Genomic DNA, 25,163 nt, shown 5'->3' on the forward strand with positions numbered 1-25,163 from the left:
TGACAATACACATTAGCAGCAGCTACTATACAGCAATGGGCTCGTATATACAGAGCAGGCACGGCCGCCAGGGCCGCGCCGCCGGGGCCAGCCGCGGCGCCGCCGCGGCCGTCCGCTAGTCGAGCGGAATGAAATGCGAATAGTGGCCCTTGACCCGGTCCTGGCACTTGGCGCAGTCAGCCCGGAACCCCATCACGTAGCCCAGTCGGCGCGGCCGGTCGCCGTCGGGCCCGGGTGGCGAGGGCTCGGCCTGTGAGATCGTGTGGTTGCGCATGCCCTCTTGCAAATCAGGCTCCTCGGAGTTGCCGTGACTGCGGCGCCCGTCGTCGTCCGATGGCGGGCTGTCGCCGGGCGAAGCGCCCACGGGTGTGGCGGTGCCCGTCCACCCGGGGCTGTCGACCCAGGACTGCGAGTCTGCAGGGCCGGCCGACCAGATCCGATGGCTGACGGCGGCCGCGCCGAACAGCCGGGCGCGCCCGGACACGGTGCCATCGCCGGGATCATTACCGAGGCGCTGGCCGCCACCGTAGCCGCCGCATTCGTCTTCGTAGTCGCCGGCGGCGTTGTTCCAGGCTGCGTCGTCCCCAAATGCCCCTCCGACATCTGTCCGGCGGCGCTTAGGCCGGTCCTGGCGGCCGGTCAGCGTGCGCGGGTCGTTGGCCGGGCCCGTCCAGCCCCCGTGCGCACATACCTCGGGCTCTGGCTGCAACTTCCGCTTGTCCACGGCCAGGACCATCTGCTCGAGTTGGGTGTACATGTGTGCTATGACCAGTAGCCGGCGCGCGCTGTGGCTGCGCCCGGACTGCGCTGGGTGCGCTGCGAGGTATCTGCGTCCGCGCTGGCGAGGTTTGGCGTGGTCTTGCCGTGCCGCGGTCCGTGAGTGCTCGCTCGGCGTGTGTCTGGCCCGTGTCGCCGGGGGCGGCCGTGGTGATCTGGCGTGGCGGTGTGCCTGGACACCGGCCCGCGACGGTTAGGGCAGCAAAGCGGCTAGACTTCCGCCTTTACGGCACAAAGCATGCACACTCTCACCGCTTGAGCCCCAACTCGCGTGCCTGGCACCCACTGTCCCAACCTCGAATTTTTTCCGTCGCCGTCCAGTCGTCTGCACCGACGTTTCCACGTTCGAACGACCGAAAAGCTCCCGCCGAGCGTGATCGCGCACTGCCAAGTGTCCGGCAAGACCAACGATGGGACTGTTTTCGTGGTGGTCTGGCAAGCAGCCGGTAAGTGCGCGCGCGCGCGCGGCCCGGCCGATCTCGCGACCGATCGGCAACCGCGCGCCCGCGTCCAGAGCCCGCTGACGCGCAGACCGAGGGCGAGGCCAAGTGCCCGGTGGACCATACCAAGCTCAAGCCCGCAGCGGACGCGTCCAAGTGCCCGGTGGACCACACCAAGCTCAAGGGCGGCGTAAACCCACTCAACAACATGCCCGAGCTGTCGGCGAACCGCGCGCCCGGCCAAAAAGGTGCGCTCGACACCGAGCGCACGTTCTCGTCGATCCCCAAGGGCTCGGACGCGTCCGAGGGCGTGTGGGAGTACCCTTCGCCGCAGCAGATGTTCAACGCGATCGTTCGCAAGGGCAAGCACGCGGACGACGACGAGGAGGCGGTCACGTCCATGGTCGACGTGCACAACTTCCTCAACGAGGGCGCGTGGGAGGAGATCCTGCGATGGGAGGCCAAGTACACGGCCGACAGTGGGCAGGCGCCGCGGCTGCTGCAGTTCACCGGGCGGCCGAACGACCCGTCGCCGCGGGCGCTGATGCTGCAGGCCATGGGCAAGGTCTTCCCGTCCAAGTTCGGGATCGAGCCGCCGTTCGACCGGCACGACTGGACGGTGCAGCGCGCGCTGCCCGGCGGCGACCGCGCCAAGGTGCGCTACGTGATCGACTACTACTCGGGCCCGGCCGAGCCAGACGGCTCGCCGTCGTTCTACCTCGACGTGCGCCCCGCGCTCGACTCGGTCACGTCCGCGCACGACCGGTTCTCGGTCTGGTCGGCGGCCGTGTGGGAGGACGCCATGGGCAAGGGCGGCCGGGTGGACTGAATCGTAAATAGCACCGGCTCCGGCTGGCAATGTACCATTATCTTCTCTCTTGCCATGCAGGGTTAGGGCATCGCGGGCCCATATGGCTACCTGTCCAGCGAGCGATCCCTACCACCACCAGTCCAGGACGGAACCATCCCATCAATTCGCCAGGGTGCCGCGAGCGTGCCCGGAAGCCGTGCGAAGTACACGGCAACATCGAGAGACGAGCGCGCTGCGGCGAGGTGCGTGGCGCGACGCGGGCGGGCTGACGGCAGATCGCGCATAGCACCCCCGACGGCCGCGCAATTGCGGACCCCGAGACCCGGCCCCGAGACCGGCTAGAGACGCGCACAGCGACGCGATGGGTACGCTGCGCGGCGGGCGCGCTGACGGCAGGACAAGTCATCACCCGGCTGTTTTCGCAGCTGTGGGGCGGCGACAAGGAGATCCGGATCCTCATCCTCGGCCTGGACAGCGCTGGCAAGACCACGATCCTGTACCGGCTGCAGGTACGTGCGCGCGGGGGCTCGCTGACGCAGATCGGCGAGGTGGTGTCGACCGTGCCGAGTAAGTGGCGGGCGCGAGCGCGCTGACAGCAGCCGTGGGCTTCAACGTCGAGACGCTCTCGTACAAGAACCTGAAGTTCAATGTTTGGGTACGTGGCGCGGCGCGCGGCGCTGACCGCAGGACCTGGGCGGCCAGACCAGCATACGCCCGTACTGGCGGTGCTACTACACAAACACGGCCGCCGTGATCTTCGTCGTGGACGCGACGGACCACGACCGCATGGACACCTGCAAGGAGGAGCTCGTCGAGATGCTCAACGAGGAGGAGCTCGCGGACGCGGCGCTGCTCGTGTTTGCCAACAAGCAGGACCTGCCCGGCGCCATGACCGCGCCCGAGGTCTCGGAGGCGCTGGGCCTGGTGGGCATGAAGGACCGCAGCTGGAGCATCATGGCCTGCTCGGCCATCAAGGGCGAGGGCCTGGTCGACGGACTGGACTGGTAGGTGGCCGCGCGACGGCGCTGACGACAGGCTTGCCGACGTCATCAAGGAGGAGCAGCTGTAGTGAATGTATCAACATAGAGCCTGCGGGCACCCTCGAGGACGCAAGTCACAGCGCGAACGGCGGGACGCGCGCGAGCCGCACGTACTGAGCGCGAACGAGCCTTAAAATCGCCGCTCGCCGGCCAGGTCACAGAGAAAATGGGGCAGCTCGCTAGCCGGGTCGAGCTAGCGGCGCTAGCCGGCTGCGGCTGGCCGGTCGCGCTGGTCACGACGTGACCGACGTGACACAGCCACGCCCGCCAGCACCGCTGGTGCCGGCGGCGACTCGTGGTGGGCGTTAGCCGGTCGCCACGCGCGCTGCCGGCCGGTTCACGACTCACGATCACACTCACGGCTCACGTCGCGGTGCGCATTCCTGGTGTAACGTGCGCGCCCCTGATCTCGTAGCGGCCGCGCCCGACGTCCGCGCCCGGCTGGCCTCTGGCCGGCGGGCGACCCCGCCGCGGATGTGGCGCACGCCGGCCGGCCGGCTGCCCAGCCAGCCGGCCAGCCCGCAGCCCAGTCCCACACGGCTTCTACAGGCCGCACCGCCACGTCGCGGCCGCGGCCGCCGCGCCGCCACCCAGCCACTGGACGCAGGGGCGGATCCGCCCGCCGCAAGGCGGCAGGCGCAACCAGCCACGTAGGCCGCAGGCAGCAGGGCACCGCCACAGCGGTCGCGGCCGCTGCGCAGCCGCCGCAGCTGCCGCGGTCGCTTGCCGACCCGGCCGCCGCCGCAGATCCGTGCGGCGCGTGCGGCGCGCCGCCTCTGGCGTGCCTGCGTCTGCGCCGAGCGTGACTGCGCTGTGGCTAGCGCACGGCCGCAGCGATCGCCAGCATCGTGGCTGCACCAGTAGGCGCCTGCGCCAGCCGCGCAGCCGGCCGCAGCCGGCCGTCGTGGCGCTGTGGCGTGGGCGCAGACAACGGCCGATCCGTGGCTGGGGCCGCTGCATATGTCATAATTGTGGCGCAGAGTGGCGCGGCAAACGCATTCGGGAGTCGCTGTGGCGGTGCGCGCGCCCGCCCTGCGTCCGCCCGCCGCCGCGCCGCGGCCCGCGCGGCCGCGGCCGCCGCCGTCCGCCGCCGCGCAGCCGTCCGCCGCCGCGGCCGCGGGTCCGCCGCCGGCCGCGGCCGCGCGCCTCGTCGCCGCGGCGCTGTGGCGCGCCAATGCGCAGGGTTCCCAAACGGGTAACTCTCTGATATCATCACTTAACTATACAACTAAACTCCTAGTGTCTTTGTTTCCTGCTACTCAGCCCTTCACCGAAAGGATTTCTTCCTCCGCAAACACACAGTCGCGTCCCCGGGTGTCGGAGCGACCGTCGCAGAATCTCGTCCAGACCTCGCCCGCACCAGCCGGGCCTGTCTGACACACCACGGCCCGTCGCGCGCCGCCGCCGGCCCTCCCCAGGCGCCCCGGCCCGCGCTTCCTCGGCCTCGTCCGCGCCGTCTCCGCGCCTGGCGCAGCCGGCGCCGCAGCATTGAGCACGGCGCGCCGCAGCTGCGTCCTCGCCGCCCCCGCGCGGCACGGTCCGATCCGGCGCCGCCATGCCCATCAAGGCCAAGAAGCAAACCCAGGGCGACTCGACCCTGCAGCGGGTGTACGACGACGCCTACCGGTCGTTTGTGGACGCGATCTCGGACGACGCCGTCGGCAAGGCTGAGGCCGCGCACGACGGCTGGCAGCGCACGCTGGACATCATCGGGCGCGACCACGCCAAGATCCTGGCGTCGCCGCAGGTCAATTCACACGACATCTCGCTCTACGCCCGCATCGTCGACATCGAGCGGCAGACGCGCGACCGGCTGGCCAACGCCGGCAAGCCGCGGGCGCCACGGCCGCCGCCGCGACCGCCAGGTAAGAATAATTTTATGTTGCGCAGCCACGCCGGCCCATTAAACTATCCCGGTTATGCTTTTCGGCTGTTCTATTTATACCCTGGCGCGGCCGCGCACGCCCGCAGCGCCCGGCACGTCGTGCGCAGCTGTCCCGCCCGTCGAGCCCGATCGTGCGGTGTGCGCGGCGTTGTCGTTGTTGCGGCCGGCCGGCCGTCCGTTTAGAAACTCCGTTTGGGCTAACCATATTTCAGCGTCCGTCCACGCGCCGCCGCACAAGATGATGCGTCCGCCGCTGCCCCCTCTGCGCTCGCGGTCGGCCCAGAAACAAGAGTCGCTCGAGCCGTTCCGCTCGGCGAGCCCGCCCAAGAAGCAGATGCTCATGACCCTGCGCTCGAGCAAGTCCGGGAAGAAGTCGTCGGTCCAGGCCGCGTTTTCGTCCCGGCGCAGCAAGGACCGCGTGCCGACGACCGCCGCGACCGCGGCGTGGTCGACGCGCGCGGGCGACGACGACGACGGGCTCGGGCCCAACCTCTCCCTGCGGTCGTTTTCGGGTTCGTCTGTGCCGCCCCGGCCCTCGGCCGACCTGCGGCCGCGCACGTCGTCGGGCTCGCTGGCCTCGCACAGCAGCGCGACGCCGTCGCCGCCGCCGGTCGCGCACTCCCCCGCGCTCGAGCGCCAGCAAGCCCGCCGGCCGCAGACGGCGCGTGCGGCCGACCGCACGCCGCCGCCGGCCTCGGTCTACCAGAGCCTGTTTGCTAACTTTTCGCAAGCCAACTTCTTCCCGCCGGAGCCCTCGCCGCCGCCGTCGGACGCCGAGGCGACGACCAGCCCGGCCGAGTACCGGCCGATGCCGCCGGTGCCGTCGGGGCCGCCGGTGCCGCCGCGGCCGCCGCCGGGCTTTGCGGCCGACGCGGGCCCGAAGGCGGCTGCGCCGCTGTACCCGGTCCCGGACTTTGACTTCCTGCTGGCGAACTTCTCGTCGACGCTGCCGGACGCGTCCGAGAACCTGGCGAACAGCACGCGCAAGCTGACGCTGGACACGCCGGACCTGATCGACACCGGCTCGCCGACGGGCTCGGCCTACAGCACGCCGACGTCGGCCTCGCCGCGGCCGGAGCCGCCGCAGAAGTCGTTTGCCATGCGCAAGCTGCTGCCGAGCTCCATCCGCGGGCCGCGCCCGGCGCCGTCCGACAACCGCGCGCCGCCGCCGGTGCCGACCATGGTCCCGCTGCAGCTGCAGCAGGACCCGGACCCGGACCGCGAGCGCGAGCTGCAGGCGCAGCGCGAGCTGCAGCAGCAGCGCGAGCTCGAGGCGCAGCGCCAGCGCGACGCCGAGGCGCAGCGCCAGCGCGAGCTCGAGCTCCAGCGGCACCGCGAGGAGCAGGAGCGCGAGCGCGAGCGCGAGGACGAGGAGAAGATGCGCGCCGCGCAGACCGCCAACCGGCTGCCGCCGTCGCCGTCGCTGTCGACGTCGCCCCAGGCGCCCGACTACTTCCACGCCCGCCAGGAGCCCACCCTGCACACCCAGCCGTCGCAGGCGTCGCTGGTGCCGGCCGTCCAGCTGTCGGCGTCGACGCCGCCGCGGACGAGCCCCGGCCCGGCCAGCACGGCCGCGTCATCCGGCGGCTCGGCCAGCTCGCTGCCGCTGCCGCCGTCGACGTTCCCGTTCTCGGCGTCGGCGCGGACGTCGCCCGGCCCGGGCGGCGACGACAAGCGCGTGCGCCGGCAGCCGCCGCACCTGATGCAGCAGCAGTTCCGCAACAACCGGCGGACGATCGGCACGCCCAACGCGCGCGCGGCGGCGACGACCGGCGCCGGCGCGGGCGCGCCGCTGACGGCCGCGCTGCAGGCCACGAGCGCGTCCACCAGCCCCGACTCGGCCCGGCGCAACAAGAGCCCGGTGCGCAAGCGCGGCGGGTACTCGGCGCCGACGATCGCGCAGCAGCAGCGCGCGCGCGTCATGGTCGGCGCGTCGTCCACGCCGCCGCCCGCCGCGCCCAGCTCGGACATGCTCCCGACCGAGGGCGTCGACCCCGAGACGCGCGCGTGGAACGAGCGCGTCAACAACGCGCTCAAGAACATCACCGGCGTCGACGAGGGCGCGATCCGGCAGATCCTCAACGAGATCGTCGTCAAGGGCGACGAGGTCCACTGGGACGACATCGCCGGGCTGCGCGCGGCCAAGGAGTCCCTGCGCGAGAACGTGGTCTACCCGTTCATGCGGCCGGACCTGTACACGGGCCTGCGCGAGCCCGTCAACGGCATGCTGCTCTTCGGCCCGCCCGGCACCGGCAAGACCATGCTGGCCCGCGCGGTCGCGACCGAGTCGCACTCGACGTTCTTCAGCATCTCGGCGTCGTCGCTGACGTCCAAGTACCTCGGCGAGTCCGAGAAGCTCGTGCGCGCGATGTTTGCGCTCGCGCGCGCGCTCTCGCCGTCCATCATCTTCGTCGACGAGATCGACTCGCTGCTGAGCGCGCGCTCGGACACGGGCGAGCACGAGGCCTCGCGCCGCATCAAGACCGAGTTCCTCGTCAAGTGGAGCGACCTGGCCGCGGCCGCCGCCGGCCGCGAGTCCGCGACCGACGCCAAGACCGGCGACCCCACCCGCGTGCTCGTCCTGGCCGCCACCAACCTGCCCTGGGCCATCGACGAGGCCGCCCGCCGCCGCTTCGTCCGGCGCCAGTACATCCCCCTCCCCGAGACCGACACCCGCCGGGTGCAGATCCACAAGCTGCTCTCGTACGAGCGCCACGGGCTCTCGCCCGACGAGGTCGAGCGCCTCGTCCAGCTCACCGACGGCTTCTCCGGCTCGGACATCACCGCGCTGGCCAAGGACGCGGCCATGGGCCCGCTGCGCGCGCTCGGCGACGCGCTGCTCTCGACCCCCCGCGACCAGGTCCGCCCGGTCATGTTCCAGGACTTCGAGGCCAGTCTCCGCTTCATCCGGCCCAGCGTGTCCCAGGAGTCGCTCAAGTCGTTCGACAACTGGGCCGCCCAGTACGGCAACTCGGGTGCCTAGCCGTGTATATCCTGCCGGCCCGGCGCGCCGGGCCCGCCATCTACTATCATGTACATGCCCGCGCAGCGCCCGGGCACCTTATGTCTATATGTGCTCACGTGTATTATGTTTGGTTTGTGATTTCCACGGTATGAGGGTGTTCGGTATCGACCGGTATGGACTGTCATTCGGATAGAGAGTATTATTAATGAATGAACAAAAATAACGTGAATGTACAGTATATACAGGCTACTCGGCCTCGAGCCGGGCGATCGCGGCGTCGAGCGCGGCCACCTTTTCGCGCAGCACCGTGGTGGCCAGCACGATCTTGGGCGGCCACTCGGACACGCCGTGCTTGGCCTTGAGCGCGGCCACGACGTCGGCCTCGGTCTTGCCGCCCCAGGCCTCGGTCGCGTCGGCGTAGGCCGACGACAGGAACTGCTGCTGCTTGAAGAGGCGGTAGTCGGCCCAGAACTCGCGCGACGGCCGCAGCGTCTGGTCGCCGACGCGGATGAGCTCGGCCGGCATGGCGTCGGGGCTGCCGACGTCGCTGGCCTCGCCGGTGACTGCGCGCTCGGCCTCGCGGGCGCGGGCGGCGTCGAAGTACGAGATCAGCTCGGCGCCGCGCGCGTCGCGCACCTCGGCGACGGCGAACGACTTGCGGGCCGAGATGGGCCGGCACGCCTCGATGCGGACGACGTCGCCGGTCCGGACGAGCGATGCCTCGTCGTGGACGAGGTAGTCCTTGCGATGGCTGACGAACTGCGGTCAGCGGATGCGGACGGAGACGTACCTTTTTGACCTTGTCGTTCCAGAGGGGCCGCGTGACACGGACCTTGGCCGTCTTGGCCATCTTGCCGTGCGAGACGACGACGCCGACAAAGTTCTGGCGCATGGCGGACGGTCTGCGGCGGAGCGGAGTCCGGTCTGGCGTGGCGGCGTGAAAATTTGATGCGGCGTTACCCGGGTGGACGCCGGACCGTGAGCTTACCCGGCGCGAGGGCGGTCCGGCGTTGCGTTACCCGGGCGCACATCCTGTTACCCGGGCGCACATCCCGGCAGTTACCCGGGCGCAAATCTCGGCAGTTACCCGGTTCCACAGCCGCAGCCGCGCAGTTACCCGGCGTGCCGCACGCGTTACCCGGTCCGCGCGACGCCCAAGCCGCGCGCGCACCGCACCCCGCCCCCAATGTCTCTCCACCGCGCCCTCACCGCCCGGCTGGCCGTTGCCGGCCGCCGCGCCTTCCAGACGTCGGCCGCCGCCCGCGTCACCGCCGGCCAGGCCGTCCCGGCCACCACGCTCTTCAACGGCTCGCCCGGCAACGCGTTCCCGACCGCCGACTTGGTTCCGGTAAGTCCGCGCCGGCCACGGCTAACCCAGGGCTCGCTCCTGGTCTTCGTCCCCGGCGCGTTCTCGCCCGCGTGCTCGGCCTCGCACGTCCCTGGCTACCTCGGCCTCGCCGACGAGTTCGCCAAGGCCGCCGTGCCGCACATCTACGTCGTCGCCGTCAACGACTCGTTTGTCGTCAAGAGCTGGGCCGAGAGCCTCGGCGCCGCCGACGACAAGCGCGTCACGTTCCTGGCTGACCCGGCCGGCGACCTCACGGCCGCGCTCGACCTCAAGTTCGACGCGGCCAAGTTCTTCGGCAACGACCGCGCCAAGCGCTCGGCCGTCCTGCTCGGCGCCGACGGCGCCGTCCGCGCGGCCTGGGTCGAGCCCACCAGCACCGGCGTCGAGGACACCGCGGCCGACAAGATCCTGGCTGCCGTCAAGGCGTTGTAGGTAGAAATGCATTGCTACTCGCTCTCGCTCTGGGAGCCCAGAAAGTCCAGCGACAGGCCCGCGGCCTGCGTCAGCGCGCTCCCGGGTCCACTTACCATGCGCCGGCGCTTGGGGGCGGGTGGGTCGGCCGCGTCCGAGCCGGACGGGCTGCTGGGCGCGCTGCCGCTGGCCGTGCTGGCGGCGCTGGGCGCGCTGGCGTCGTCGTCGCTGTCGCCGGCGCCCTCGTCGCCGCTCGAGTCCACCACCGCCGGCCGCGCCGGCCGGCGCCGCGCCCGCGGCGCCGGCGGCTCGTCCAGCTGGGCCACCTCGGCCGCCAGGTCGCGCGCGGCCTTGATCTTGCGCGCCTTGTCCAGCGAGTACCGCGGGCCGGCCATGCCCAGATCGGCCAGGATCGCCTTCAAGTGGGCGATCTGCGCGGCGGCCGTCGTAAACGGCTCTAGCTCGCGCTTCCACTGCTTGCGCACCCCACACCGGACGATCCACGTCTTGAGATTGTCGATCTGGTCCTGGGACGGGCTGGACGCCGGCTTGGCCCTAACGGCCGGCTTTGCGGCCGGCTTGGCCTTGGCCGGTTTGGCGGCCGGCTTGGGCGCGGCGGCGGCCTTCGGGGCCCTCGGGGCCTTCTTCCGATCGGGCTTGGCCGGCGGCGGGCTCTCCGGACCGCTGTCGGCGCGCGGCGACGCGGCCGCGGGCGGATCCTCGGGCGCGGCCGCGGCCGCGTCGGCCATCTCGGTCGACACGCGCTTCCATTCCGCGTTCGTCTTGAAGAAGTCGGCCGGGAGGTCGAGGCGCGCGACGACGCGCTGCCGGATGATCTTCAGCGTGTCGGTCTCAAAGTCGGCGCGGGCCAGCTCGGCGGCCAGCGCGGCCCGGATCTCGTCGTCGGCCATTGGGGCGCGTGTGCGGCGGGCGCGCGCTGAGAGCGGCCGTTACCCGGAGGGCGCGCCGCAGCACCCGCAGCCGCCGCAGCACCCGCATGAGCCGCGTCACCCGCAGCCGCACGTGTCGCGCCACCCGCGCCGGCCGGCCCGCCACGTCGCGCCCCGGACCGCTGCCGGCCGCCCGCCGGCCATTGGCCTGCCCCCGCACGCCCGACTCGGTCACGGTCCCGCTAGTGGCCGGCTCCCGCTCCCGCCGGCTACCCCGCGGCCCGCTGCGGCCGCGCCAGTGGCTGCACACCGCTGCGCCAGCGGTGCCGCGCGCGCGCCGCCGCCCGCTGGCCACTGGCCGGCGCCCACGCCGCCGCCGCCCGCGCGACGCCCGCGGGCCGCCCGCGGCTGCGCGTACGCTGCCGCTTCGGTCCGGCCCGCGCCGGCGCTGTCTCGCCTGGCGTGCGCCGAGGGCGCATAGCCGGCGCGCGGCGCGGCCGCCGCCACGTGCCGCGCGCGCGCGCCGCAGCGCGTGCGGCTCAGTTACCCGGGGTGCGGCGCTGCCAACACGCCCCGGCTGCGCTGGCCCCTCTTAAAACTGGCTGCCGCGACCAAGAACCGACCAGAACGATTTGACAACGAGCCCTCTCCCGGCGCACCACGCAGCGACGTGGTACCCAGACTAATCCGCATACAGGTGCCGGTCCCCGGCGCACGAGAGTATATATAGTCGGCGGTTGCGCTCAGCGACGCGACTAGAGTTGGACCGAGCTTCTCGGATCTGCGGTAAGTTGGCCGTGACGGCCGGCGGCGGGCGCGGACGGCCGCGCCCGCCGGCCGCAGCCCTCGCGCGGCCCTCCCCCGCCCCCTCCCGGGCTGCGCTGACCGCCAGGCATTCCCACGCGCCGCTCTCTTGGCCCTGCGACCAGATCGCCGCCGTACCCCGGCTGCTTCTCCATCGGCTTCCCCGCGCTTTCCGCGTCCCACCAGCACAATGTCGTCCGGCAAGGTGCTTGTCATCTCCAACCGGCTCCCGGTGACCATCAAGCGGTCCGAGTCTGGCGTGTACGACTTCACTATGTCGTCCGGCGGCCTTGTCTCGGCGCTGTCCGGGCTCAAGCGGTGCACAACGTTCTCGTGGTTTGGCTGGCCCGGCCTCGAGGTCCCCGACGACGAGCAGGAGTACGTGACCGCGCGGCTGCGCGACGAGTTCTCGTGCGTGCCCGTGTTCCTCTCGGACGAGCTCGCGGACCTGCACTACAACGGCTTCTCGAACTCGATCCTCTGGCCGCTGTTCCACTACCACCCCGGCGAGATGAACTTTGACGAGTCGGCGTGGGAGGCGTACCGCGAGGCCAACATGCTGTTTGCCAAGGCCATCGCCGGTATCGTCCAGGACGGCGACCTCGTGTGGGTGCACGACTACCACCTGATGCTGCTGCCGGCGATGCTGCGGGCCGAGATCAAGGACGTGCGCCAGAACGTGGGCATCGGCTTTTTCCTGCACACGCCGTTCCCGTCGTCCGAGATCTACCGGATCCTGCCCGTGCGGCGCGAGGTCCTCGCGGGCGTGCTCGACTGCGACCTGGTGGGCTTCCACACGTACGACTACGCGCGCCACTTCCTGTCGTCGTGCTCGCGCCTGCTCGGCCTGCAGACCATGCCCAACGGCGTGAGCTACAACGGCAAGACGGTCGCGGTCGGCACGTTCCCGATCGGCATCGACCCCGAGAAGTTCCTGGACGGGCTCGCCACCGAGCGCGTCCAGAAGCGCATCGCCCAGCTCGAGGACAAGTTCCGCGGCGTCAAGATCATGGTCGGCGTCGACCGCCTGGACTACATCAAGGGCGTGCCCCAGAAGCTCCACGCGTTCGAGGTCTTCCTGACCGAGCACCCCGAGTGGATCGGCAAGGTCGTGCTCGTCCAGGTCGCCGTGCCGTCGCGCCAGGACGTGGAGGAGTACCAGAACCTGCGCGCGGTCGTGAACGAGCTCGTTGGCCGCATCAACGGCAAGTTCGGCACGATCGAGTTCATGCCGATCCACTTCATGCACAAGTCCGTCAACTTCGACGAGCTCATCGCGCTCTACTCGGTCTCGGACGCGTGCCTGGTGTCGTCGACCCGCGACGGCATGAACCTGGTCTCGTACGAGTACATCGCGTGCCAGCAGAACCGCCACGGCGTGCTGATTCTGTCCGAGTTCACGGGCGCGGCCCAGTCGCTCAACGGCTCGGTCATCGTGAACCCGTGGAACACCGAGGACATGTCCGAGGCCATCTACGACGCCATGACCATGCCGGACGACGTGCGCGTCGAGAACCAGAAGAAGCTGTTCAAGTACGTCGAGAAGTACACCGCCGCGTACTGGGGCGAGAACTTTGTGAACGAGCTCAAGCGGATCGCCGGCTAGGCGGCGGCCGCGGGCCATAGATGCTAGATGCTAGAGGCTGTAATTGACTTGGATATGGTCGGACCTGGGCGGGTGCCCGGCGCCGCACGCGGTGCGGCTCGCGGCTGGGTGGCGCGGGTGGCGGCGCGCCGCACGCCGTGCGGCGTACGCCACCGCCGCGCGAGCTGCGGCGCGGGTCACGTGCCGGTCACGTGTTTGCCGCCGTCCTTTACAACTGTGCCCGCCAACCTCGTCTCCAACCGTTTCCCCAAATCGCCGTCGACTCCGTGCTGCCCCCCCGGCCGCCGCGCGTGAATCCAGCGAGACCCCCCCCGAGCCTGCCGCGAGCCGCGCCCTCGCGCCCCCTCCGCGCCGCAGCCCCCCGCCGCCCCGGTCACCCTTGGCCCCGCGACCTCGGCCGCAGGCTTCCGTCGCCAATCACCACTGCCCGGCCACGGCCCGGCCGAGCCCGACCCCGCCGTCGCGCCGCCCCCGAGCGCGCCCCCCGCCGCCCGTCGTGTCGGCCCCCGGCCTCCCGAAACGTCGGTCGTCGCCGTCTGCCAGCCCGGACGAGCACCGTGACAAGAAGGCAAAGACCGCAGCCATGTCGGACGCGAGCGACGACTTTGACGACGACATGCCGTCCGACGACCCGGACTTTGACTACGACGACAGCCTGGGCGGCTCCGGTAAGTGGTGATCCGGCCGCGCTGACCGCAGACGTCGACTACGATGACAACGACAACTTCGACAACTACGACGACATCCGCCCGTCGGACTCGCGCATGCGCGCCTGCGACGTCGAGCACACCGTGCTCACGCTGGACGAGCTGCAGCGCCGCCAGCGCGAGCAGGTCGACCAGGTCGCCAGCACGCTCGGCCTCTCGGCCGAGGACGCCATGACGCTGCTGCTGCACTACAAGTGGAAGCACGAGCGCCTGCTCGAGCTCTACGTCGACGACACCGAGGGCGTGCTGCGCGCGGCCGGCATCCAGACGCGCGACGACGGCGCGCCGGCCAAGTACGCGACCGTGCCCAGCAAGGACCTGCCCGCCGGGTTCATGTGCGAGATCTGCTGCGACGACGACGACGGGCTCGAGACCATGGCCATCGACTGCGGCCACCGGTTCTGCCTGGACTGCTACCGGCACTACCTGACCCAGAAGATCGTGGACGAGGGCGAGAGCCGCAACATCACCTGCCCGGGCGACGGCTGCCGGCTGGTCGTCAACGACGGCGCGATCCGGCTCGTCGTCGACGACCGGACGTACGCGCGGTACCGCACCCTGCTCGACCGCACGTTTGTGCAGGACCACGACCGCCTGCGGTGGTGCCCGGCGCCGAACTGCGAGAACGCGGTCGAGTGCGGCGCGCTGTCGGCCGGCGCGAGCCGCGACCTCAAGACGATCGTGCCCTCCGTCACGTGCTCGTGCGGCTACTCGTTCTGCTTCGGCTGCGGCCTGCCCGAGCACCAGCCCTGCATCTGCGTCCTCGTCAAGAAGTGGATCAAGAAGTGCGAGGACGACTCCGAGACCGCCAACTGGATCTCGGCCAACACCAAGGAGTGCCCCAAGTGCATGGCCACGATCGAGAAGAACGGCGGGTGCAACCACATGACCTGCCGCAAGTGCAAGTACGAGTTCTGCTGGATCTGCATCGGCTCGTGGGCCGAGCACGGCACGTCCTGGTACAACTGCTCGCGCTACGACGAAAAGTCCGGCGTCGAGGCCCGCGACAACCAGGCCAAGTCCCGCGCCTCGCTCGAGCGCTACCTGCACTACTACAACCGCTACGCCAACCACGAGCAGTCGGCCAAGCTCGACAAGGACCTCTACGTCCGCACCGAGCGCAAGATGACGCTGCTGCAGTCGACCTCGGGCATGAGCTGGATCGAGGTCCAGTACCTGGCCCAGGCCTCGTCCGTGCTCCAGCAGTGCCGCCAGACGCTCAAGTGGACCTACGCCTTCGCCTTCTATCTCGAGCGCAACAACCACACCCACCTCTTTGAAGACAACCAGAAGGACCTCGAGATGGCCGTCGAGCAGCTCTCGGAGCTCTTCGAGCGGCCCATGCAGGAGCTCGCCGAGAACAAGGTCCTGGTCATGGACAAGACCGCGTACGTCGCCAACCGCCGGCTGGTCCTGCTCGAGGACACCGCGCGCGGCCTGCTCGAGGGCCGCTGGCGCTACCAGGTCGACGTCAAATAGAGCCCGCTTTGATACCGCAACCGCGCCCCCGGCCGCCCCATATATCCGCCCGTCTTGACTACCGCGGCCTGTTCATGTCTATAACCACGCATCATCTACATGGCCTCCGTATGCGTACGCATGGCCGTCATCTGTTTCATCATAGTTCATAGTCCAGCTTGGCTACTATAGCTATATCATTACGTGTACCTTGAGTTAGCCGGTGTTTGTTTGTCATTGTGTTTATGTGCTTTTGGGCTCTTGTATCGACTAGATCACTGGAGAGTTGCGCGGCGGCCGACGGCTGCGCTTGGCCAGAGCATATAGCCGCATATAGCCGCCGCCGAGCAAGTAGCCGCCGCCGCCGCGCCCAGAGCCTCTGGCGGCGAGTCCGCCGAGCGTAGCTGCGTCTCGGGCAAAGCCGTGTACAGCATATAGCCGCGCATAGCCGCCGTCAGCCGCACGCCACAGTGTCACGCCCGCAGGTGCATACAGCCGCACGGCTGAATATAACCGCCGCAGTCACAACCAACGGCTTTGCCAACGGCTCTGCCAAGAACTCACATCACCTCCGTGATAGCCCGGTCACGGCAAGACGCACGCCAATCGGCTCGCTGCCGACGCGGGCGGTGTCGGTCTAGGGCCATCGTCTACGGGCCCAGTCCCGGCTAGCTCGGCTAGCCGGCGTCTGGGCCATCAGCCCCGGTTCTGGGCTCTGGCAGCCAGCCTACTGGCGCCGTGCGGCCACTGCTCAGCGTAGAGTAATGCAAACGCAACTGACATTACTAACAGACAAGATCAAGAGACTGAACAGAGTAGGTACAAGAATGCGATTTCTCGTATGCAATATACAGTAGAATATATAAACAGGGCAGGAATACACAAAACGCGGCAGACTTTCTGAGAACTGTTTTTGGTGGATCCAAAATATATAACATCGGGAATCAGGAAATTTTAGGCCGGCCCGCGGGTCGGCGGCGAGGAGGATCAGGCCCTGGTGTCGGGCACCCGTCTGTAGATGTAGAACTTGGCCATCTCGTACGAGGTCCAGCAGATGGCGGTGGAGGGCATGTTGGCGACGATGCGCGGCTTGAGACCGCGCAGGAAGCCCTTGGCGCCGTCGCGGCGGTAGATGATGCGGGCGGCGTCGGCCAGGGTCTTGATGGAGCGGATCTCAGCGTCGGGCGAGGCGCCGCGGGTCTGGAGCACGGTTTTGATGACGTCGAGCGGCGTGGTCAGACCGGCCGAGACGGCGCCGGCGATGCCGCCCGAGACGCAGTGCATGAGCGGGTCGTAGCGCTTGGTCGGGTTGAGCATGGTCGACGCGGCCTCGTAGGTCGTGAAGTTGAGCGCCGTCAGCGGGATGTTCATGGCCAGCGTGGTCGGGTACGACAGGTAGAAGGCCGAGAAGCCCTCGGTCTTGTAGATCGACGACGCACACGCGAAGATGTTGGGGAAGTGCGAGCGCGAGAGCTGCATGCGCTGCTTGATCACGTCGAACGGGTTCATGAGCGCGTCCGAAGAGATCGTGGCGCACGCACCGGCGGCCGCCGTAGCCATCGGGTAGTACACGCCCTCCTCGGTGCCGCCGAAGAACTCCTTCGTGGTCTCGTAGACCGAGAAGTACACGGCGTGCGCCGGGCCGGCGCCGATCGCGACCGACGTGATGCCACGCCACAGCGCGCGCGCGCCCTCTGTGGTCGAGATCTTGGTGATTGCGCCCGCGATGCCCGAGCCGAGCGAGGCCGAGCCCGACGCCACGGCCTGCATCCGCGTCTTGATGGCGTCGACAGGGTACATCACGGTGTGCTCCATGATGCCCGCAAAGGCGCCCGCCATCAGGTTCGCCGCCAGCGACGTGTTCTTTGGCAGCGCCTCGTAGTCGAACTCGTCGTCATCGTCGTCGGCCACCGGCACGGCGCCTGCGGCCGCCGGGGCCTTCTCTCCGCCGACCACGTTGCGGCTCGTCAGCAGCTCCGACGCCGCGGCGGGCGCCGCGAACGGCTGCGCCACCGGGGACGTGGTGGACTGCGACATTTCTGTGCTTTCTGTAGTCTATCTGTCGACGCTGCGAACGTCGTCCGGCTCTGCCGTATCTGCCTCAATCGCCTGGCTGGGAGCTCGAGTGCCGCTATGCCGCGGCTGTGTGCGATGCCCTTGCTTGCTAAGACGCCGACTAGCTGGCGCCTGGTGTGAGTGCGGGGCTGTGGGGTGGAAACAATGAGCGGTCGTGGAAGAAAGAGTGCAAAAAAAATTTGGATGAGTAGGGCCTGATTAGATAAGCCGCAGGGAACGCTTATGTCACTTTGGTGCAGTTGCGCGTCAGCCCCGCCGCTATTGCGCGCGCGGCCGGCGGGTGAGTAATGCAAATGCCGGGTAAAGGCCGCTCGAGATCGATTAGATTAGATGAATCCAGCCGCGGCGCGCCATTGGCCCGGCCTGCTGCCGGGCCGTCTGCGGGCCGCGGTGGGCAGGGCGTGCTGTGGTCTACGCCGGCGTTGGCCACCCGTGCTGCCGGCCACGCGGCCGCCACCGGCCCTGGACCGGTCTGGCCAGCACTGGCAGCAGCGACCGAGCGTTTCAGCTAGCGCTAGGCTAGCGCCCCTGACATAGCCACCAAGGTTCTCTCGGTGGGGCCCCCGATGTCGGCCGCACGCGAGCACGCCGCACGGTGTGCGGCGTTGAGCTGCTGGCCGGGGCGCCCGTGGCGCACGGGCCGACTGTGCCGGCGAGCCGGGCGTGAACAGACCTGGCGGCGTCCAGACTGGGCGTGCTGTGGCGCAGGCGTACGCACAGGCGGTGGGCCGCGCGGACGCCGGGTTCGCGCGGCCGGCGCGCGTGAGCCGCACCGCCGAGCCGCACGGAATGCGGCTCGCCGCCTCGCGGACATCCCGATAGCACGCGCCGCAGGGTGTGCGGCTCGGCCGTGAGCCGCGCGCGCTAGCGCGCCGCACTGCGCCGCACGGCGTGCGGCGCGTCCGTCCCCAACCGGCCCTGCCAGCGCCGCCGTCTCTGACGCTCTCGGCTCACTCCCGGCCCAGCCCCGGCCAGCGCCCGGCCAGCTCCCGGCCTCCAGAGCACCCGCTCGCGTATGCATGTCCGGCGGTTACGCGTTACCGTGCGCACAAAGACTGAACTGTCTGGGTGATCTTGAGGTCTCAGTTCTGCATAGTTAGCGTCTCGATCCACTCACTCAGACCACGCCGCGTACCACGGTCGCACCCGAGACTGTTTTGTGTCGGCCAGAGCACATCCCGAGCGGATCCATATCCTCTCGCCAAGGGTCAGGACAGTGTCTACAAGGACAATCGTTGGCTATCGTTGAACTATTGGGCACGGGTGCGCCGGCCTTGATAACCGCGAGACAGCTTGTCCGCGTACGGTCAGGCCATATACCTCAAGCAGACCACCAATGGACTCGTAGCGGGCATACCCGGTGGCAGCGTACATGGCGTTTGCCGTAATGCGCGGCGAGGTCCAAGGTCTCGTAACCGAGCGCCCAATCCCGACTATCCGATTAGCCGAATCATTTGTCAACCCCAGTCTCTGGCCGACGGCGCCTCCGGTTTCGTAGACTCAGCGGTTGACGCCCACAGCGCAGCGGCACTGTCCGGCGGGGGCAGCTCAACAATTGGCATGCAGTTGGGGTCGGTCCGACGCGTCAGCGGACCGGTCATGTGCACGACACCATGTCGCAACGGCGTATCCCACCGTCCCGGCTGCTCCGGCGATAGCCGCCGATCTGTCTACGACGTGGACTGACGATCGTACTCGAGAGGGTCGAGTCACGGTCGCACGGTCTGCTCGGCCAGCAGTCCATAGGCCGATCCACACCTGACTCGATCTCGCGACCGCTGGCTTTGAACAAACACGGCCAAGCCCTGGGAGCTAGTGGGCGTAGACCTGTTGCCAATCAGGGCGAGACGATCGCGGCCAGCAGTCGCTGCTGCCGATCTTGCAAGGCGCTTTGAACAGCGCACCCAGCAAGATCACCCAGATCTCGGATCGACCGGATCTGTTGGCCAAGCCGCGTCACGATCTGGCCCCGTGTTCAAGCTGGGGACGCTCAATCGCAGTGGAAGCGCCGGCCAAGCGCTCAGACGACAAAGAATGAGACGTCTGACCTTGACAAAGAACAAGACAGGTGGGTGGAACACGAGTGTCTCAGGCCTTGGCCACCCAGACCTGGGACGAGTCCCGGTTTCAGGTCCGGCATACGTGATTACCTGCAGGCCAAAGTACGCTGTCGTCATACGCCACCGGTAACCCGCCAGCGGAAGGACCGGCGATGGCGTGGGCGTCGACGCGTGCAGGCCACGAGGTCGCCAATCAGCATGTGCCGCGCACGCAGAGCTTCCACGCAGCAGCGGCCTGCGGCCGGGCCGGGCTACCCGTAGGCTGTTCGTATTCGGTACAGGCCCCATCGCCGGGGCACCAGTGTCGTGGAAAAAGGGGCTGGCAGCGGTGGCACCGGTTGCACAGTGCCGCTTGGCTCCGCGAGGGAGACAAGGCCCGCGAGGTTCTAAAACGGGGATCGCGCGCGCGTGCATAAAGTTTCTGTCACATAAAGTTCGCTAGCGGATGCACCGTTTTTAATTCCAGAAGCCACCGCAGCTAGTGCCGTTCATGCATCATGCACCCCCTCTCGCAAACAAGGGCCGCTGGATGGGGCCGACCCTTGTGAGCTGCACGTGCGCCCAGTGTGCTGGTAGCACGACCAGACGGCTGCATGGAAGCCCGGGGGCGCGGCCGCCGCCGTGGAGACCGCCGACCCGTCACCCACGCGCCGGCCGGCGGCCGGCCCGGGCTTGCGCTGGACAGGGCGGCCAGGGCGGCAGCGGCGGCGGCGGCGTCGTCGGCGGCCACTGCCGCACGACCGCGTGCCCGAGCGCAGCCGCACGCAGGCACAATCCAGCGTGCGCGCCGCAGCCGGCAGCCGGCCGCACCCAGATTGCGGCCGAACGTTCCATGCGCTAGCGCAGCCGTAGAGCCTGGTAGAAATGTTCCAGCGCCGTGGGTTTTGTACCTTTTGGGAAGGTAGACCTACTGGCCCTTGTTTCAGGCCAATAACGCCGTGCTGCAGACGCAGGCCCGCCTTGGCGTCCAGGCACAGTCTGTGCATCCAGAGCCTTGTGTCGGCTGCATCCACGCGGCCGCGCTTGCAGCATGCCGGCTGAAGTCATGATTGCATCACCCACCGGGGAGCCGGCGCTGCCGCCGGCGGTTACCCCATAGCCTCTGTCTTCCCCTCGGACTGTGTCGGATGCGCGTCTGCTGCACTTTACTGCGCGGCGCAGGCTCGGCGTGGCTTGTCTCGGCGCCCGCCGGCCACCAACGGCGGCGGACATTCTCTGGCCACCGCCCACCCGCCTAGGTCTGGCTGCTGAGACTGCATGGGCTGTGTCGTGCACCTGGTCAACGTAGCTTTCGCGCTAATGCACGTTAAGCTACCGGCCGATAGCGTCCTGCATTCTTCATCGGGCGCCGCTCAGACACAATGTTGCCCAAAGTTGTGCCGTCCGCAGCGGTGCGGGCCGGGAGGCGGCCGAGGACAACAGACGGCAACGGTGGATTGATCGCCGGGCACAGCACGCCGTTGGTGCCGCCGGCGGCGGGCGCCAGTGCCTGCCGGCGGGCAGAGTACCGCCCGCCCGGGTCCGGCCCACGCCGCCGGGTCCGCGTCCCCGGCCGCCGGGCCCGCGCCGCCGCCCTGGAGCTGCTGCCCGCTCAGACACCGCTCTGGCCACGCGGCAGGCCACGGCCCTGATCAGTCCCGATCCGGACTCGGCTGGTTGCACGCGTCTGCCGTCCGGCTACGCCTTCGTCCGCGCTTGGCCCCTTCGGGCCGCCCGCTGCCGACCCCTCGTGCTTGCTCCGACCCCACCGACCCGCCTTGCCGCTTTCAGACCTGTCCCTTGTGTCCCCACGCAGCCGAGACCTCGTAGGCTCCTTCGAACGTTCCTTCTTATCGTGAAATTGCTTCCGTGCATGCTAACAGCCCACGCCCTCGGCCTAGCGCCGCATAATGAAAACTCTAATTCACGACGGCTCAGGCACGCTTCGACGCGCGCTAGCGCGGCCTTGAGCAGCGATCGCGCTGCAACGTTCGCGGGCGATAACCTTGCTGCAGCAACGTCCTCGGTGTCTAGCCCGGTTGTCCCTCTCCCGCCGGGGACGACAGAGCCCCGGCGGACATATATAAGCCGTCGGCCCCGGTCTGCGGCAGCGTTGTTCCCCCACTGCTCTTGTGTCTCCAGACTGCTTCACGCCGTCTGCCTTGTCTACATCGTCTCTTTGCTGGGCCGATCCGGATACAGAGCCATGTCCGACAACATCTACAAGCAGCAGACGCTGCTCATGTCGCACCCCGGGGCCGAGATGGACCAGTACGGCAAGCTCATGATGCCGGCGACGACCTATTCGGCCCCGGCCCCGGTCCCGGCCGTGCAGACGATCCGCCAGACGTTTGTGCCGGGCTACCGCCGCAATTCGCTCGACTTTACGTGGTCAAAGCTGGTCTCGCACCCGTACCAGCAGCACCAGAACCAGCACATCCCGGGAGGGTACTACCCCACCCAGATGCCGTCCCAGCACTACTCGGGCGCAGTCTCGGACGTGTTTGTGGGCGGCGACTCCAAGCCGCTGGCCACCGAGGCCGCCGGCGCCCGTCGCGGCGCTGTCGCGGCCGAGCCGGAGCAGAAGTCCCCGGTGCCGAAGACGGAGCCGGCCGAGCACGGCCGGCCGCAGCCGCCGCCGATGCAGTTTCGCATGCCGTTCGCCGACGGCGCCAAGCCGGCGCCCGAGGTCAAGACGGACGACTACGACTCGCTCGATCCGCAGGCGCAGGCGCCCACCGCGCACGCGCCGCAGCCGGCGCTCGAGGGCTCGCTCGCCCAGCCCGCGCCGGCCTTTGACTCGCCGTTTTTCTCGGCCATCTCGCAGGAGCGCCGCCAGTCTGAGCTTTTCGACACGGCCGCGCTCTTCCCCGGCGGCCTGGACTCGTTCCGGCGGCCGAGCTCTATGCTGTCGGCGCACACCGGGCAGTCGGCATCGGCGTCGGCGCAGCTGCCGCCCAACGACTATCTGGAGGAGACGTTTCCGTACCTGACGATCTCGCCCATGTCGGCCTCATTTGCGCCGCCGACCGGACTCGCCACCGCCGGCGCCGACCAGCTCTACCACAAGCCTTCGGTCGCCACCGAGCTCGCCCAGATGGGCATGGTCCCGGAGTACATGGTCGAGTACTCGCTCGACAGCCACGGCTACTCGGACGCGCACTCGGACGCGTCGTCGACGACGTCGGCGTCGTCGGCCGTGTCGATCACCTCGACGTCGACCGCGCGCGCCGACGACGACGCTGACGTCACCGTCACGCTCTCGACCGTTGAGCGGCCGCCGCTGCCGCCGATTCCCCAGGACAAGGCGCTCAAGGCCCACGGCGGCGTGCGCAAGGACCAGGCTGGCCCTGGTCTGCGCAAGTCCGCGTCGACGCTGTCGCTCAAGTCGTCGTCCAAGAGCCGCAACGCCAGCAAATGGAAGGCCTACGCGTTCTCGCCGGAGGAGACCGAGTTCTCGACGTCTGCGCCGACGTCGGCCGTCATGGCGGCCGCATCGCCGGACAACCTCGGCAACATGGTCGAGCTCAGCATCGACCGCGGGCAGGTCTCGGCGGACGACAGCGACAAGCGCAGCCGCCGGTCCAGCAGCGAGAGCGACGACTACTCGGACGACTCGTCCGACGCCGCCGACGACTCGGACGACGCCGACGGCGAGTACGTCGGGAGCCTGGGCCGGGACGGCCAGCACCACGCCGCGCGGCCACCGGCGACGGTCGTCTACTCGCCCAATGGCACCTACGCCGACGGCGCGGACGAGGACGCCGGCAGCCAGCGGCAGCTGGCCATGGCCAAGACAAAGAAGGGCGTGTACCGGTGTAACCACTGCGCGGGCACGTACACGACCATGGAGCTCTTCCAGTAAGTACTGCCGGCGACGGCCGCTAACCCCCAGCCAACATATCCTTGCCGAGAAAGTCGGGCGGCCGTTCAAGTGCTCCGAGCCGAGCTGCCCTTGGTCCACGGTCGGCTTTCCCAACCGCAACGAGTGCAGCCGGCACATCAAGCACCAGCACGAGGAGGCCAAGTACGCGTGCTCGTACCCGTGGTGCACCAAGAAGTTTGTCCGCAAGGACTCGCGCAACCGCCACGAGAAGCTTGTGCACGAAAAGCCCGACTCGCGGCTCAACCGCAAGATCCACCGGCGAGCGGTCGAGCTCGAGGAGAAGCAGAAGAAGATGGAGGCGCGCAACATGCGCAAGATCTCCAAGATAGCCAAGCAGCAGCCGGTGGCAATGCCGCCGCCGGGAATGCTACTGGCCGGCGAGGGCATGGGCCTGGAGGACATGGACCACGGGTACCTGCCCAAGCGTGGTCGTCCGCGGCTGGTCCGCGACGAGAACGACCTCAAGCTATACGGCTACGACGACATCCAGTCGGCTGTGGCCGCGCAGGACATGCCGCGCCGCAACACGCGCGGCGCGGCGGTCGAGTACAACAAGACGCTGATGATGTCGACGCAGGCCGGCCACGGCCCGCACATGGGCCACCTGCCGGGCCACCCGGCGGCCCGGGGGCCGGTGCAGCTCGACACGAACGTGGACCGGCCGCGCACGCGCCAGTTCAAGCAGCGCGCCGAGTACCAGCCTGGGATCTCGCTGGAGAATTACGACTACCAGGCTTACGGCGTGCCGAACCAGACGCTGCAGGGCTACACGCACATGAACTCGTACGCGGTCGTGGACGAGCGCCAGCCGCCGTTCATGAACGACGTGGGCCTGCACTCGGGCTGGTACTGATTGCATATTCGGACAGATGTAATATACGGTGTACTTTATGTAGGAATAGAGGACAATATCACGTGGAAGAGCCGCAGCGCGTGCGGCGTTGGCGCGCCGCACGCGCTGCGGCGTGTCACGTGCATCCCGCCATCCCGCACGGCTGAGCGCGGCTGCCGCGGTTGGGTGCCGGGGCTGCAGCCCGACGGCCGCGTGCGGGGCGCATGCAACGCAAGTCCGGGGACGGCCCGTCCGGAGCCGTCTGGGCGGTGTCTGGGCAGCGTGGAGGCGGCGTCCAGGCGGTGTCCAGCCGGCGTCCAAGCACCTTTGCCGGCGGGCGTCGGGAAGCCTCCGTCATCGTTGAGCAGTCGCAGCACGCAACCGTCTGCCACAGTCCCTCCGCAGGCGTCGCAGCCAGGCACGCCGCGCACGCGGCGTGTCCACAAGCTCGCAGCTATGTCCACTACAGTAAGGCCGTCGTCTCCAATTGCATAGAAACCTTCGTGGACCCAGTCAACAGAGTTCATGCGCGGCACACAGCTCGCCGAAGTGACGAGCTTGGACAGAACCTAGCAAAGAAGGACGCGGGCGGGCAATTAGAATTTATTGCAAGAGATTATCTTCGATCTTAAGACGTTAATTATTATTGCTGCAAATTTGGGCGACTTCTGCGTGCTGTGACGGCGGGCATAGAACGTGTGACTTACTTTCTAACTAGAGGGACCGACTAAGATTTTAATGCACTGTATTCAGTGGAGCTACAGTGCGTGGCGCTTGTATAAGGTTGTCTCGATAGGCCTTATCGGGTCTACTGGCGGAGCTTACCAGCGTGGGACGCACAACCTTGTCGTGACGCACAGCGTGGGGGCACGCCATTGCTGGCGGTGCCGACCGACCGCCTGCTGGACAGCACGAGCGCGCGTGCTGTGCTGGCGGCCGGCAGCAGCTGCGGCAGCCGCACCCTCGGCGTTCGCCGGACTGGGAGGTGGGGCGTCGTAAAAACAACCGCGGAGTTGTGATGTGGGTTTTGGGTTTCGGGCAACGCTCTGGCTGGCGCTCTCGCGTGTCTGCGTGGCTAGATGGTTTTGCAATCCCGAGGTCGCGGGAGTCACAGAATTTGTGCTGGGCGTCACGGCCGGGCTGGCCGCGGACGCCGTGCACTGCGAGCGTACGTGCCTTAAAATCAAT

The 25,163-nt window shown here is 68.7% G+C and overlaps 11 protein-coding genes across 11 annotated transcripts; 7 read left to right on the forward strand and 4 right to left on the reverse strand.

The window, feature by feature from the left end:
• Nucleotides 1-77: 77 nt before the first annotated feature.
• V1510DRAFT_421510 (uncharacterized protein) lies at nucleotides 78-1,014 on the reverse strand. Its single transcript, XM_066934630.1, has one exon. The coding sequence runs from the start codon at nucleotides 755-757 to the stop codon at nucleotides 116-118; it is 642 nt and encodes a 213-aa protein (XP_066787274.1). The 5' UTR covers nucleotides 758-1,014; the 3' UTR covers nucleotides 78-115.
• V1510DRAFT_236837 (cytochrome c and c1 heme-lyase) lies at nucleotides 973-2,065 on the forward strand. Its single transcript, XM_066930534.1, has 2 exons — nucleotides 973-1,223; nucleotides 1,309-2,065. The coding sequence occupies exons 1-2, from the start codon at nucleotides 1,188-1,190 to the stop codon at nucleotides 2,044-2,046; spliced, it is 774 nt and encodes a 257-aa protein (XP_066787275.1). The 5' UTR covers nucleotides 973-1,187; the 3' UTR covers nucleotides 2,047-2,065.
• Nucleotides 2,066-2,101: 36 nt separating this feature from the next.
• Nucleotides 2,102-3,328, forward strand: V1510DRAFT_421514 (ADP-ribosylation factor family-domain-containing protein). Its single transcript, XM_066934631.1, has 7 exons — nucleotides 2,102-2,270; nucleotides 2,304-2,393; nucleotides 2,425-2,537; nucleotides 2,568-2,595; nucleotides 2,628-2,683; nucleotides 2,716-3,032; nucleotides 3,064-3,328. Exons 2-7 carry the CDS (start codon nucleotides 2,390-2,392, stop codon nucleotides 3,095-3,097), a joined length of 552 nt encoding a protein of 183 aa, XP_066787276.1. The 5' UTR covers nucleotides 2,102-2,270; nucleotides 2,304-2,389; the 3' UTR covers nucleotides 3,098-3,328.
• Nucleotides 3,329-7,265: 3,937 nt separating this feature from the next.
• Nucleotides 7,266-8,147, forward strand: V1510DRAFT_421517 (P-loop containing nucleoside triphosphate hydrolase protein). Its single transcript, XM_066934632.1, has one exon. The coding sequence runs from the start codon at nucleotides 7,322-7,324 to the stop codon at nucleotides 7,934-7,936; it is 615 nt and encodes a 204-aa protein (XP_066787277.1). The 5' UTR covers nucleotides 7,266-7,321; the 3' UTR covers nucleotides 7,937-8,147.
• Nucleotides 8,020-8,842, reverse strand: V1510DRAFT_421520 (mitochondrial 37S ribosomal protein uS17m). Its single transcript, XM_066934633.1, has 2 exons — nucleotides 8,709-8,842; nucleotides 8,020-8,677 (listed from the first exon to the last, which is right to left on the reverse strand). The coding sequence occupies exons 1-2, from the start codon at nucleotides 8,808-8,810 to the stop codon at nucleotides 8,165-8,167; spliced, it is 615 nt and encodes a 204-aa protein (XP_066787278.1). The 5' UTR covers nucleotides 8,811-8,842; the 3' UTR covers nucleotides 8,020-8,164.
• A 262-nt stretch (nucleotides 8,843-9,104) lies between these two features.
• Nucleotides 9,105-9,698, forward strand: V1510DRAFT_427051 (Redoxin; the record flags this gene model as incomplete). The annotated part of the gene is made up of 2 exons (XM_066935192.1): nucleotides 9,105-9,266; nucleotides 9,297-9,698. The coding sequence occupies 2 exons, from the start codon at nucleotides 9,105-9,107 to the stop codon at nucleotides 9,696-9,698; spliced, it is 564 nt and encodes a 187-aa protein (XP_066787279.1).
• Nucleotides 9,699-9,789: 91 nt separating this feature from the next.
• V1510DRAFT_431664 (uncharacterized protein) lies at nucleotides 9,790-10,588 on the reverse strand (the record flags this gene model as incomplete). The annotated part of the gene is made up of 2 exons (XM_066935442.1): nucleotides 9,790-9,805; nucleotides 9,843-10,588. 2 exons carry the CDS (start codon nucleotides 10,586-10,588, stop codon nucleotides 9,790-9,792), a joined length of 762 nt encoding a protein of 253 aa, XP_066787280.1.
• A 585-nt stretch (nucleotides 10,589-11,173) lies between these two features.
• V1510DRAFT_421523 (glycosyl transferase) lies at nucleotides 11,174-13,390 on the forward strand. Its single transcript, XM_066934634.1, has 3 exons — nucleotides 11,174-11,353; nucleotides 11,460-13,033; nucleotides 13,152-13,390. The coding sequence occupies exon 2, from the start codon at nucleotides 11,562-11,564 to the stop codon at nucleotides 12,975-12,977; it is 1,416 nt and encodes a 471-aa protein (XP_066787281.1). The 5' UTR covers nucleotides 11,174-11,353; nucleotides 11,460-11,561; the 3' UTR covers nucleotides 12,978-13,033; nucleotides 13,152-13,390.
• Nucleotides 13,384-15,538, forward strand: V1510DRAFT_398175 (uncharacterized protein). The gene is made up of 2 exons (XM_066931920.1): nucleotides 13,384-13,645; nucleotides 13,677-15,538. The coding sequence occupies exons 1-2, from the start codon at nucleotides 13,561-13,563 to the stop codon at nucleotides 15,161-15,163; spliced, it is 1,572 nt and encodes a 523-aa protein (XP_066787282.1). The 5' UTR covers nucleotides 13,384-13,560; the 3' UTR covers nucleotides 15,164-15,538.
• A 366-nt stretch (nucleotides 15,539-15,904) lies between these two features.
• Nucleotides 15,905-17,613, reverse strand: V1510DRAFT_421528 (mitochondrial RNA-splicing protein MRS3). Its single transcript, XM_066934635.1, has one exon. It carries the CDS (start codon nucleotides 17,177-17,179, stop codon nucleotides 16,130-16,132), a length of 1,050 nt encoding a protein of 349 aa, XP_066787283.1. The 5' UTR covers nucleotides 17,180-17,613; the 3' UTR covers nucleotides 15,905-16,129.
• A 5,431-nt stretch (nucleotides 17,614-23,044) lies between these two features.
• On the forward strand, nucleotides 23,045-23,393 carry V1510DRAFT_355493 (uncharacterized protein; the record flags this gene model as incomplete). Its single annotated transcript, XM_066930891.1, has 2 exons — nucleotides 23,045-23,118; nucleotides 23,153-23,393. Coding segments are annotated over 2 exons (315 nt in total), but the record flags the coding sequence as incomplete, so codon positions are not given.
• Nucleotides 23,394-25,163: the final 1,770 nt, after the last annotated feature.

The sequence above is a fragment of the Dipodascopsis tothii genome (genome assembly GCF_038497935.1).
Source record: "Dipodascopsis tothii strain CBS 759.85 unplaced genomic scaffold V1510scaffold_31, whole genome shotgun sequence".
In the NCBI taxonomy this organism is placed as follows: Eukaryota; Fungi; Ascomycota; class Lipomycetes; order Lipomycetales; family Lipomycetaceae; genus Neoaidaea; species Neoaidaea tothii.